The following is a 12,895-nucleotide window of genomic DNA, read 5'->3' on the forward strand; positions in this document are numbered from 1 at the left end:
GACATTTACAGCTTGTTAGATCAGCATTATAAAGATTAGCTTGATATAAATGAAATGTCTTACAGCTTCAAAATATTAAAAACTATATAGATAGATTTGATCTTTAAGTCACAGGGAGCTGAGGAAACGAGTTGGTACAAAAAGAAGGACTTGGACGATTGGAGGAAAATTTAGAGGTTGGTTTTCTAGTTATAGTCAGTTAAATTCATGGTTGGTTTTTGGTAAGTTGTATCGTTATTTTAAACTGATGGTTTAACTTAACAATGTTGCATTTTAGCTTGTGTAAAACTGAGGTTAGCCTACTTAATAAATGACTGACTTCTTTCTCTTTTATCTAGTCGGGGCAAAATGGCAAAAAAGTGAGTATCTCTGTATCTCTGGGAAGTTTACAATATCCCAATATTATAAAGAAATAATTTTAAGTTGGAAGTTTCAGCACTTGTTCATACTGTTAATGCTTTTTTTTCTAAATTCTACAGACTGATCACCAAGGTAAAATACTTCACTTCTTACCACACATCACACCACATTTTTATTGCTGGAGAGATAAGAGAGAATAAACAGAACAAACAATGATGACTTGTAGAATGAACCACACATAAACACGCCTCCACAAAGTTAAGCCTGTGTACATGTATTATCCATTATCAGTCTAGATTAAAAATCTAATTAACTGGGAGGGCTTTGTTCTCTAGATGCTTATTATCCCCACCAGTGGTGAGGGCAGCTAGCTTTGTGCACCTTTACTATCCAAACCAACCCTCTTTATTCTCCTTTTCTTCAATACTTAAAAAAAAAGGAAGAGGAACACACGCTTTGTATTGAAAGGACATTTTCAGTGTCCAATGTTTTGTTGTCTTTGTTCTACTAGATGTTTAATATCCCAACCAGTGGGAAAGTCTTTATAACCATTCTTTATAGCATCAGCTTTATTCTTGGGCTCATTTCATGCTTATGCTATACCTCCCAGAGCCCTCAGGCAAACTTGAGCTGGTCTCCATGGTGTATTGTTTTACACATTTCATTGTTCTTAGCTTTTGTTTGTTTGTTTTCTGCCAGGTGTTTAATGATACCATCCATGGTCACATGGAGTTACACCCACTCCTCATCAAGATCATTGACACACCTCAGTTCCAGAGACTTCGATTCATAAAGCAGCTTGGAGGTGTCTACTTTGTTTACCCCGGAGCATCTCACAACCGCTTTGAACACTCGATCGGGTAAATCAGCAAGTTTTCAGATTTCAGTCCAAATAAGGAGAAGACTCATGGTGGTTTTCACATAAGCACCTTGTAAAACCAATAAAGGCAGAAAACTGTGCCTTTCTTAGTATAGATCTAATAAAAAATATGAATAAAAATATATATAATAAATTGTGATAACTGCGTTATAACTTAAAAAAATGTTTTCTGTGGTCTAAAAAGGGTGGGATACTTAGCAGGAAAACTTGCTGAGGCTCTCAGGTCAAGGCAGAAACTCAAGATCACTGACAGAGACGTCCTTTGTGTTCAGATTGCTGGCCTCTGTCATGACCTGGGTGAGTAATGCATTCCTTTTCAATATTACATGACTGGTTTATTAATTGTAATTATTTGGAATGTAAAGAGTAAAATGAAAGTGAAATGATCCAGAAATAACCCTTCCATCTTTCAAAAAAACAAGGGCTTCTGCATCAATAAATAAAAAATACGAGGGTGGGGTGAGGTAGTGGTAGCTCAGTCTGTAAAAGGGACTCTGATAAGAACTGGAGGGTCTGAATCTTTAAAAATACTTACACATAACAGCCTTTTCTTGTAAGCAATATTCTCAAGTTTAAATTCAGGAGTAATCCGTCCTCAACTCAAACAGGTTTATTAAGACATACTGACTGTATCATCTGTACACTATCAGTGGATTACGCCTGTATTTATCTATCCATTTCAAGGTCATGGACCCTTTTCCCATCTGTATGATGAAATGTTCCTCCCCAAAGCACTGGAAAAGAAGGAAGAAGAAATGAGAAGAAATGGGGAATTGGGAAAAGAGGAGGAATGGAAGGTAAGAAGTTAATATTTTTGTTGTAATGTGAGAAATGAAATACAGAGCAACCGCAAAACTGAAGCACATGTACAATTTTACTGGCTTAGTTCTTTTTCTTTTTTTTTTTTTAAGATTTATTTTTGGGCTTTTGGGGCCTTTAATTGAGAGATGGGATCGTGGATAGAGTTGGAAATCAGGGAGAGAGAGTGGGGAATGACATGTGGGAAGGGAGCCACAGGTGGGATTCAATCCTGGGCCACCCGCTTGGAGGACTACAGCCTCCATACATGGAAAGCACACAAAAAAAATCATTGGAATAAATTCCTTACCAAGAAATGTATTCACAAATGTGTTCATAAAGGTGTCTTATAACACATATACAAATATTTAAATCCAGCTCCAGTAGGAAAATCCTTGAGAGGGTGTACCTGGAACCTTATTGGTGAAAAATTGAAAATTTGGACATACAACATTAAATAAAGAGACGCTCAGGTGAAGTATGTGTGTATTTTCATTCGTAGGGAGCAACAGACACCTGCATTGTTTCACTTGTGTGAAAACTTACATTTAAAGGGTTTTTAACCATCTCGTTCATTTCAGCATAAATCTTACTTTGCCACTATAGTTGCTTTTAAAATTCAAATGTTTTTTTCCACAATAATGGGTAAAATATGCAATTTTAAATCATTCAACTTTTTGGAATTCTGACTTTGTTCTCAGAATTCTGAGAATAAAGTCAGAATTTTAAAAAAAGAATCAGAACCAATTTCTTTTTTTTCAGTGGCCCTAATCCTCTTCCGTAGAGATCAACATAATTAGCTACTTTAAATGTACAATAAAAGTGGGCATGGCCATGTTTCCACCAAGGATGTGTTATAAGACACCTTTATGAACATACTTGTGAAGAAATTTCTTGGTGAGGAATTTATTCCCATGTTTTTGCAATATTCCCTTACTATTAGAGAGAAAACTGAGCTGCAGTATCACCTTTTCAGGCAAAAACTCTTGTGCTTAACAGTTTGACTCTGGGTTGGGTTCAGCTAGCTAAATAACCCTGATAAAGACTGTTAGGATGTTGTATACAGTATATGTCCACAGAAAATTGGCTGACATGAAGTCGCTCGTCAAATTCTGAGGAACTTTAGGAACTCTGACATTTAACTTTTTTTTTTAAACATACACAAGTTTTTAAATATACTCTTCAAATGTGGGGGAAATTAAAGTATGTGGGATTATTGTATTTATGTTTTAAATCTTGTGTTGACACATTTATGAGTCTGTGTGTTTTGCAGCATGAAAAGGGCTCTTGTGACATGCTAGACCACCTGGTGAAAGAGAATAATCTTAAACCAGCGATGAAGCAGTCTGGACTGATCCCTGAAAAAGACATAACATTCATTAAGGAGATGATTGCTGGACCTCTACAGGAATCTAAAAACAAGAAGGCAAGTTCACCTCATTATGTTATTCAGAAGTCGGATAAGATACTGTATGAATATAAGATAAGAGAAGATAAAACTTTATTCATCCCACAACGGGCAGCAAAGAGCAAAGAGAGCCAAAAAAGAGCACACAGTGCACAATTCAATAAAAAATTTAAAATAGATTTTAAAAGTTGAGCTAAAAGAGTGTGATTGCTGTGTTCACATATGTATGAACAAACCGGGCTATGGTTTCAGAACAACTTTTCCAAACTACCCAGGTGTGAAAAAACGTTTGGAGAGAAAACGGAGTTGCAGTATCACCTTCCAAAAAACTCTTGTGCTTAGTATTATATCTGGGTTAAGTTTATCTAGTTTAATAACCCTGATAAAGACTGTTAGGATGTTGTATACAGTATATGTCAACAGAAAATTGGCTGACATTAAGTCACTCATCAAATTCTGAGGAACTTGAGGAACTCTGACATTTAAAGTGTTTCTTACATACACACGTTTTGAGATCTACTCTGCAAATATTGGTTGTGCTATTTGTGTAGTTCTCTGTCTTCTTGCAATATTTCCACACGGTTTTTGATAACTCTGTTATCTTCTCACATCTTTCATTTTCTGTCTTGGGGAAGCTAAAATGCTTCCACACCTCCAATTTGAAAGAGGGTGGTGCGTCCTCAATTTAAAAATCTTGCTCTACAGCTGCTGACGCTCACGATATTATTGCGATTCATTTTTCAGAGTACTGATGTGAATCTTGACACCTTTGAATCGATTTATCACGATTTTACAATTAATCTTTACATCCCTAACTGTAAATATTACAGGAACAGAATAAGCTTGAACAAGAGATGATGGAGAAATTCAAACTGAACCCTGAAGATTTGAAAATCATTCTGGAGATGACTGCTGTAGAAAAGACAAGTTCGGAAAAAAATACACATTCTGTACGGACATCACTAAATGGAAATATTGTTAATATGTAAAGCATATGTAAAAAAAAAGAAAGAAAAGGCAAGTTCACACAATCTGTGCATAAATAAGTCTGTGTCCTCAACAGCAATGTCACTAATGTTATTATTTTGTAACATCTCCTCAGTATAAAGGCGGACAAGAAGAGTCCTTTTTTTTTTTAATCGTTAAAAAAAGTTTTTCTTCTGCCTAGACCTCCAATTGAAATTGGACCTGCTGTTTATTTTGTCATGCTTTTGCTTGTACATAGATTATTGTGTTCATATTTTAGCTTTATCTCTGTTTTGAGGAATGGTCCTACATATTTTTTCTATGCAGTGTAAATTCATTGACAACAACATACGTGTCAATAAAACTTGTCCTGATTCGCTTTGTGTCGTCATCCCTGCAGTGGCCGTACAAAGGGCGTAAAGAAGAAAAGTCCTTCCTCTACGAAATTGTGTCCAACAAAAAAAACGGCGTTGATGTGGACAAGTTTGACTACTTGGCCAGGTCAGGTTTTAATGAAGTGCTGTAGAGCAATTCACTTAGTGATGAAGACCGCTACAGCACTTCTTTTTTTTTTACCCTGAACAATGCATTATTCTCCTGATTATTTTAAATGATAGGCTACAAAACTCTCCAGTAAATTCAGTTTCCCTCTATACACCTATTTTCTTCACCTTGCCTCAATCTGCCTCTACTCAGGGACTCTTCCTACCTGGGGATCAAGAACAACTTTGACTTTCGTCGCTTCCTGCAGTTTGCCAGAGTGTGTGAGGTTGAAGGCAGGAAAACTATCTGCACCAGAGACAAGGTGCTGACAAACTTGAGCTTGTAAACAGATAATCAACAGCAAACTTATAATGTTGTTATTTATGACTAAACTACAGTCCTAACCTCAACAGGAGGAGGACAATATGTACGACTTGTTCTACACAAGACACTGTCTCCACAAAAGAGCCTGTCAGCACAGAGTAAGCCAAATCTTACAAGAAATGTAAGTGTCTACCTTCAGATGTTAGTACTCCAAATATAAGCTTGGTCTCCTTCTGATTTCGATTATTCAATCTGCATCATGATTCACTATCTCATCAGTAATAATATGTTTGATATGAACATACAGGATTGCAGAGGCTTTTGTGAAAGCAGACGGTCACATTAAGATTGAAGGATCAGAAGGAACAAAAGGATCTAAAGGATCAAGAGGGCTGTTCACTCTCTCTACAGCCTTTAAGAACATGGAGGCCTACACAAAGCTCACAGGTGTGTAGATTTAAATGTGTGCTGTTAGCTCGTGTTTAACATTGAAGCAAATTCAGACTTCAGGAATATCAAGACATTGTTTTAAATAATGCACTACACCCAACAATCTGAAAAGGAATTTGGTGTAGGCACTTGGTCGGTTTTGGTAGTTCACATGAGGAGTTCACAAATCCAGTCTCAAACATCCTGAACAACTGGCTGTCCTGATCATTTGAACCTGTTTGATATTTAGAATTTCTCAATTTTTTCTGTCTCTATAAATAAACCTACATTTGCAGAATGGAGTAGCTACAAATCTAAAAACAATTCATGAACTAACAGTCTGACATATTTCAACACTTTTTTGGAAAAACACTTAGATGCTGCTTTCTGTCAGGTTAGTGGCTCTGTTGCGAGATCATTTACTGTTATGCTACTTCATCCATTTCTTTTATTATGCACATGTAAACCAGATCATGTTAAATAAGTTGTAATGACTTATAAATTAATATGCCATGTCTTACAATTTATTGAGTGTGTTTGAATTAAATTCACTATTTTTTGTTGTGTGTGTTATTATCATTTGTTTGCTTGTTACTCTGTTACTCTTTTAGACAACGTGTTTGAGGAAATACTCAACTCTTCCAGTCCTGAGTTACAAGAGTCAAAAAAGATTCTGCAAGACATTGTCTCTCGAAAGATCTACAAGTTTGTTGGTGAGAGAAAGCCAGAGTACCCCATTCAGGATTGGAAAGTAAGCCTGTGTGTTCTTGTGTTTCATTACATTTATTACACATGATCTAATGCACCGTTATCATACAATTATCATATCGTTGTCATACAATACAAAATGTTATTATTATTTGGGTCTTCAAGTTTATTTTCTTTTACAAATAAGAACCCCTTATACATTCAAAGCTACATTTAATTTGCATCAAGAGCCCTGTGACAGTAACTTCTAAGCAAAGAACAGTTCATCTTCATACACTGCATTTGATCCCTTCTCTCTCTCTCCCTCTACACTTTATGTGCACATGGACTAACGCACGTCCTGGGATATTGCCATGGCACTTGTACACATAGCAAAATTAATGCTTAGATCATACCATGCAGCCCTACAGTCAAACGCATTTACATTAAGTTGGTGCAGTTTTTTGAGTGAATAAGAATTGAATTCCAAGTTGCTCACAATGTCAACTTAAAATGCAAAAAAACTTGAATCTATATCCTTTTCCACTGTTCTAATTTTTTTCTGATTCCTTGTCAAGAGCCAGAAATCTGTCTGGAAAGAAGAATTGGCTCGATGCTTACCTAATGGAGAAAGCAAACTGAAACTAGATGACTTTGAAATCCTGGTGAGTTTTTTTAACTTTCTTTCATTTCACTTTTTTTGTAAAATCTTCAGTTTTGCTGATGTTTTGATTTGGAAGATGTTGCAGAATTTGTTATGGCACACATTTTACTCTCAACCTTCTTTTTAGGTCATTAACATGGACTACGGCATGAAAGACAAGAACCCTGTCGAACATATGCATTTCTACAGCAAAAAGGAGCCTGACGTGGCAAAGCCAATGTCCACAGAAAATGTCAGAACTAATTATTGATTAAAACAATTTTTTTATCGCAATCATTCAATATTTCTTCTGTTTATTATTTGTAAGGTGGCTTATGTCACCATAACTCTCAAATTAAAGCTGCTGTCATTCTTTACAGGCATCCAGGATTCGCACAACGATCTTTTCTGAGCAGCTGATCAAGGTCTTCTGTAAGAAGATTGATGAACAGAGTGTGGAGGCTGCCAAAAAGCACTTTGAACAGTGGTACAATGATTTTCCAATCCTTAGATAATAGTTGAATATTAAGATGTTAAAGGATACTATATCAACTAACTTGCTGTTGATTGAACATAAAACCAGTTGACTTGGCTAAAGTAAAGAGAAAACAGTCAACATTGAGTACAGTTTATTTAATATGGTTGAACATGTGATCTACAATCTGCTGAGTGTGGAAAACATTAGCTGTGCTAGCATCCTCAGCCTTCAGTCTTCCTTTCAGGTTAACGTATGCTTACCTGTGCTGGTTAAGCTCTACTCTAATTGATTTGATACTTTAACTTAACAAAATCCTGCCAAACTGAGCAACACTCCAACATGTTATTGGTCCTTTGTCCTGGTTTGCATCCAGGTTAGACAGCAAGTCTAGACAGTCAGAGATGATGGATCTGCATGATGAGTGCATTGTTTTGCTTTAAAATGACTTGAATGAGAGATTGTTTGTTAAATAGAATAATTTCTGCCTCAGTTTATCTCTCACTAGGTTTACTCTGCACTGCTTTCTTTAAAACAGATGTACTTGTGTGTCTTTATTAACATGCAGGATGAAGACGAAGCCAAATCTGTTTGGACCTGAGGATAATTTGAGCGATCCTCCTGCAGTTGACACCAAGGAAATTACCAAACAACATGAATAACACTGAGTAATATTCTCATTCAGACCTAGCACCCATGTTTTTTCTCGCTTTTATCATATACATCTGTATGTACAGCTGTATCATTCTTTTAAAAATCAGTTCCAACAACACACAACATGTTTTTATTCTGAGGACAAAGATACATCATGATATATGATACCACTCTGTACAATTACGGGGCCTGCAGTCAATATGAGACAGTATCATTGGCCCATTTAATTCACTGTGTTACACTTCTATCGACTCACACAGAAAACCCATTCAAAATTGGATACTTTTTTTAACATTAAGGAAAATATATATCAGTTATAAAGCCATATCTCAAAGATCACTGGATCTGGATCGCTTCTGGGTTTGAATTTCTGATCTCTAAACTGATACATAGACACACATAACACTGGATACTTACACAGCTAGCAGCTGTATGGCTGTTAAATACCATTTAGGTAAAGAAAGCCATTATTGAAATCCAACAATCATTGTCTCAAACTGAATATATAAACTGCATGTTTCTGAATTGATTCAGCTTTTGGTCACATTTATGCTTCTTTGTAGGTTGTGTATTCTTTTTGGTCAGGGAAAGATGTATAGCACTCCCAACATGTGTAATGGAGTGAATATTTCACTTGTGGTTTTATTTAGGGATTTATAATACTCAGTGGTGTTTTAGTTTTGATGTTAATCGTTTGAAGATTGAAGACATGAGATTAGATTATTTGTCTTTGAGTGGTGTTTAATGAGAGATGATCATAAGTGATGTTTTGGTGACTGGTATTATCTTATATTATATTACTTTGTATCTGCAGTATTTATTATCACTATTCAATTTTAATCTGTTTTAAAATGAATCTTATTTTGGGCATGTTTTATAATGTCATCTTCTTTTGAGTTTATGATTCTTACTTTAAAAACTGGAACTTGTGAAAACCTTTATTTGCATCTAAAAACTTGAAATTCGAATGAAACAATATCTTTTTAAATGTATCCATCAACTACCTTTCTTCGATGGATGATGAATGTGTTTAAATGTATGACACACTTTAAGTGAAGCTATAATTGTTTGACGATTGGTTCTTACATAATGCATCTATGAGAACCTTTCAAGTGTATTCCTGTTGTGATGGGTTCATATCTGATAAAATCTGCATATATTCAAAATAAACATCAGAGAAAATCCTGAGTTCAACATTGTGTAGTCTATCAAACCATATGCATCTAATTATGTATCGTACAAATTGAATTGCAGTTCAAAGTGCTTTACAAAGGAGTGGAAAAGTGACTGACAAAAAGTAGTTTGTAAAAATCATTGAGAGACTAGTGCACAGCAATAAGAAATAAAATCAGCACAATGATTAATACATATAAATACTAAAAACCTTAAATCAAACACTAAAATGTATATTTAAAAGTAGAGATTAATAATATTGATAAAAACATAGTAAATAAAAAGCCATAAAATGATTAAGTCATATAGAAAAGCCAGACTGAATAAATGAGTTTTTTAAATTGTGTTTAAAAATCTCAATATTCTCTGATCCTCTGAAGTCTGTTCCAAAGTCTCAGAGCAGCTAAACGCAGAATCACAAAAGGTTTTTGTTCTGCTCGGTGGAACAACTAAAAGAAGAACCAGAGAAGAACAAGAAGACCTGAGGGGTCGTCCTGGTTCATAAACTAAAATCAACTCTGAAAAGTTAATCTGGTGGGAGGCCCAAGTGCTGTAGACAATAATAAAATCAATATGAAGACAAACAGGCAGCCAGTGTCAAGACTTTCAAAGATAGATAAAATAGTTTAATGGGAGTTGTGTGTGTAATTGGCAAAGTCATTAACATTCATTCATTCATTCATTGACATTCATTACTTCATCATAACTGCCAACTACTTTATACTGTTTTTAATCTGTTCTTTAAATGTTTGTTTACTGCCCTCACATGCTTCACAGGTTGAGTTAATGTCGACTGCCTATTTCATCACATCATGTTAAGTTTATTTGTAGGACACAGTAATCATCAACTGTACATCATTTGCATCAATAGAAACAGTGTGTGGAGTTTGGATCACATGCTTTTTAGCTGATTTAAGCAGAGTTCAGTTGAGATTATGGAATGTTATGAGAAAAAAAAAATAGGGAAATTGATGAATAAAAAACAAATAAAATGAAAAGAAAACATCATCATTTATGGAGGTTTACATTGGTAACTCCTCATGCACAGAAAAAACTAGATGGCTAAATCTAGATCCAATGTGACCTGCTATAGTAAACAACGAAAAACCTCGATGTGAGTGTAAAATGGACCTTTCACCTTACTTCATTCTTATTTTGTTGATATATTATGCATTATTTCCAATACAACACATGTATTAATGATAGTTTAAAAACAATTTTAGAAACTTACTTGAAATTATTCTGATTGGTTTGACAATATTTATCAAGATCTGTAATATTTCCTATTTGTCATCAGCTAAAATCATTCACAACATCTACAAAGAGGATCAACTTTTGAAACAGCATCAGATCCTGTGTACAAACATGTGAACTCAGAGTTTGCGTTCCTTTGTCCTTACGTTATGTTCATTTGCTTTATGTTGATTTGTGATTTTTTTGACTACTGATTTGTGAATTTGTGAACATGGCAAAATCAGTAGCATAAAAAAGTATTAGATATTAGAGTCTTAGTACATCATTGACTTTTTAAAAAATCAATAGTTATACTAACATGAGGTGACATTTGTCATTTAAGTTTGATCTGTGTTGCTGCACGGAGAATCAGTTTGACTTTGACATCCTTCTTTCAGTTTAAAACAAAACTTAAACCTCGGCAGAAATTAGATGATAAAAATGGATATTTATAAGCCCTATAAAGATACCTGACCTGGGAATGAAGTCATATCGTCCTGATGAAATTAAGAAAACCAATTCTTTATGGAAGTAAGATAACAAAGTGAGATATGTTAACATAGATATTATCTTCAAACAACTTTCTATGTCTGCAATCAGAAGTAATCTCACAAGAAAAAGTAGGAGATGTCGCATTGATAGACACACATCTGTAATGTGCTCATTCTGGATGTTACTGGAGGTCATATATTATAGTCTCATCTTTTATTTTTGGATAGAAGACAAATTCATACCAAAAAACATCTACCAAATATAAAACTAGTGCAGATGTTCACCTCCTTTACATGCTGGACATTTTCGTCATCATAGAATAAAACAATATTTTACAGTCTGAGGGTTTCTTATGTTTCCTTTCAGTGTACAAAAAAAAAGATCAGTACCTGTTCTTTCTCCAGCAGAGCATTCATTTCATCAAATGGTGAGAGCACATTAAACCATGGAGAGTTGAGCAACACTGTCATCTTGTGGCCGTTTGATTTATTTGCAGTTCTCACATAGAGTATAGGTGTAACTCTATCTACAGAGCAGGTTACACGTGCAACATTTTTCACACTACCTCTTGTTGCTCCTTAAAGGCTTTATATGCGATTTTTTGATCCAGCAGATGTCGCCCTTGATCACCAGCATGAAACCAAAACAACTTGTGCTGCATTGTTGTGTTAGCATGCTAATGCTAGCAATCTTTATCATGCTCGTATCTTCACACTGCATGTAGATTTACCCGAAATGACCGTGATCTAGAAACGCTTACGTGACATTCAATTAAGCAGTGAGTACGGAATGTTATTCTTCTTTTCTCTCGTCCCTCAATGAAACAACTTTTATACACGAGGGGATGAGCCAGCCGGCCGTCTCGACTATGTAAACAAACTGAAGATAGGACTTGGAAAACTCGGAAAGCATCACAGACAGTGGGACTCGGGTGTTACACCCATTGTAGACAGTCACGACTCACAGAGTTATTTTCAGAGGATATACTTGATTTCTATTGCATTTAAGTGTGAAAAATTGCATATTAAGCCTTTAATAAGCTGGCTTACAACTACTGTTGGCTAACAAACACAGGTTTAGTCAACGAGAAGTGATGACACTCTGAACATGCATGTACTTTTTTAATCTCTTCTTCTCTTGGTTTCACATTTATTTTTTGTGGGGATTGTAAAAAAGCTGCTATTTTAAAAGTGTTTCATGCAGGATTATTTCATGGCAAAAAAATATAAATATAGCGGCGAGACGGCTGCTGCTGACAGGCCGGTCTGACAGACCAATCACAGATCAGTGGGTGGGAACTCACTCGGTGTCGGTGCTCTCACTGTTTGCCTATGGACACAGACATACAGACCTTTTTCACATTATGTACTCCGGATAATATCTACATAATCACAGGAGGACTTCTCCGGAGATTCTCCTGACCTAGCCGTTCATATATGCTCCTCACAGCGGGGGACTATCCCTGTCAGAGGGGAGGGGGCTCGGGGGATTTCCCGAGGCAAGACGTGACGTAAATAAACAACGCGGAAGTAGCGGCCGTAGCAACAGAGTCCTCTGCACGACTTTATAATGAGACTATTTGCCTTTATATCAATGCTATGTGTAATCCAATGGAATGACAACATCCACAAGAGAGTGGAGAACAACATACTGACGAACAGAAAACATAATGCAGCCGTTTAATCACATGCACGGAGATCGTAGTGGTCGCGGGCAGACACTTTAGCCGGTCAGTCACTGTATATAAACGTCATTCTCGTCCCATTGGCTCGAGGTGAGTTCGAGTTGAATTCTCCGGAGTATATGCGGCCGTGTTCAGATATCAGCTCACTCGGATTTTCTGCGGATAAAATACTAGGGGTCTGGCCGGATAAACTCCGGGTAAAGTCA

General features: G+C 35.9%; 2 protein-coding genes and 1 long non-coding RNA gene across 3 annotated transcripts in view; 2 read left to right on the forward strand and 1 right to left on the reverse strand.

Annotated features, from left to right (window-relative positions):
* Positions 1-9,301, forward strand: LOC132989320 (deoxynucleoside triphosphate triphosphohydrolase SAMHD1-like). The gene is made up of 16 exons (XM_061056871.1): positions 1-221; positions 339-359; positions 480-492; positions 1,060-1,220; positions 1,425-1,537; positions 1,925-2,037; positions 3,312-3,464; positions 4,813-4,913; positions 5,109-5,217; positions 5,309-5,400; positions 5,527-5,666; positions 6,260-6,399; positions 6,914-7,000; positions 7,127-7,231; positions 7,359-7,465; positions 8,022-9,301. The coding sequence occupies exons 1-16, from the start codon at positions 208-210 to the stop codon at positions 8,113-8,115; spliced, it is 1,563 nt and encodes a 520-aa protein (XP_060912854.1). The 5' UTR covers positions 1-207; the 3' UTR covers positions 8,116-9,301.
* LOC132989317 (deoxynucleoside triphosphate triphosphohydrolase SAMHD1-like) overlaps positions 3,702-12,895 on the forward strand; it is a 30,728-nt gene continuing 21,534 nt past the window's right edge. Inside the window, exon 1 of the mRNA XM_061056867.1 lies at positions 3,702-3,733. The gene's annotated coding sequence lies outside the window, so the exon portion shown is untranslated. The remainder of the gene's footprint in view (positions 3,734-12,895) is intronic.
* Positions 4,754-12,895, reverse strand: part of LOC132989321 (uncharacterized) — a 24,427-nt gene continuing 16,285 nt past the window's right edge. The window contains exon 2 of the long non-coding RNA XR_009675906.1: positions 4,754-4,989. This is a non-coding gene — a long non-coding RNA (uncharacterized LOC132989321). The remainder of the gene's footprint in view (positions 4,990-12,895) is intronic.

The sequence above is a fragment of the Labrus mixtus genome, chromosome 15, assembly GCF_963584025.1.
Source record: "Labrus mixtus chromosome 15, fLabMix1.1, whole genome shotgun sequence".
Taxonomy (NCBI): Eukaryota; Metazoa; Chordata; class Actinopteri; order Labriformes; family Labridae; genus Labrus; species Labrus mixtus.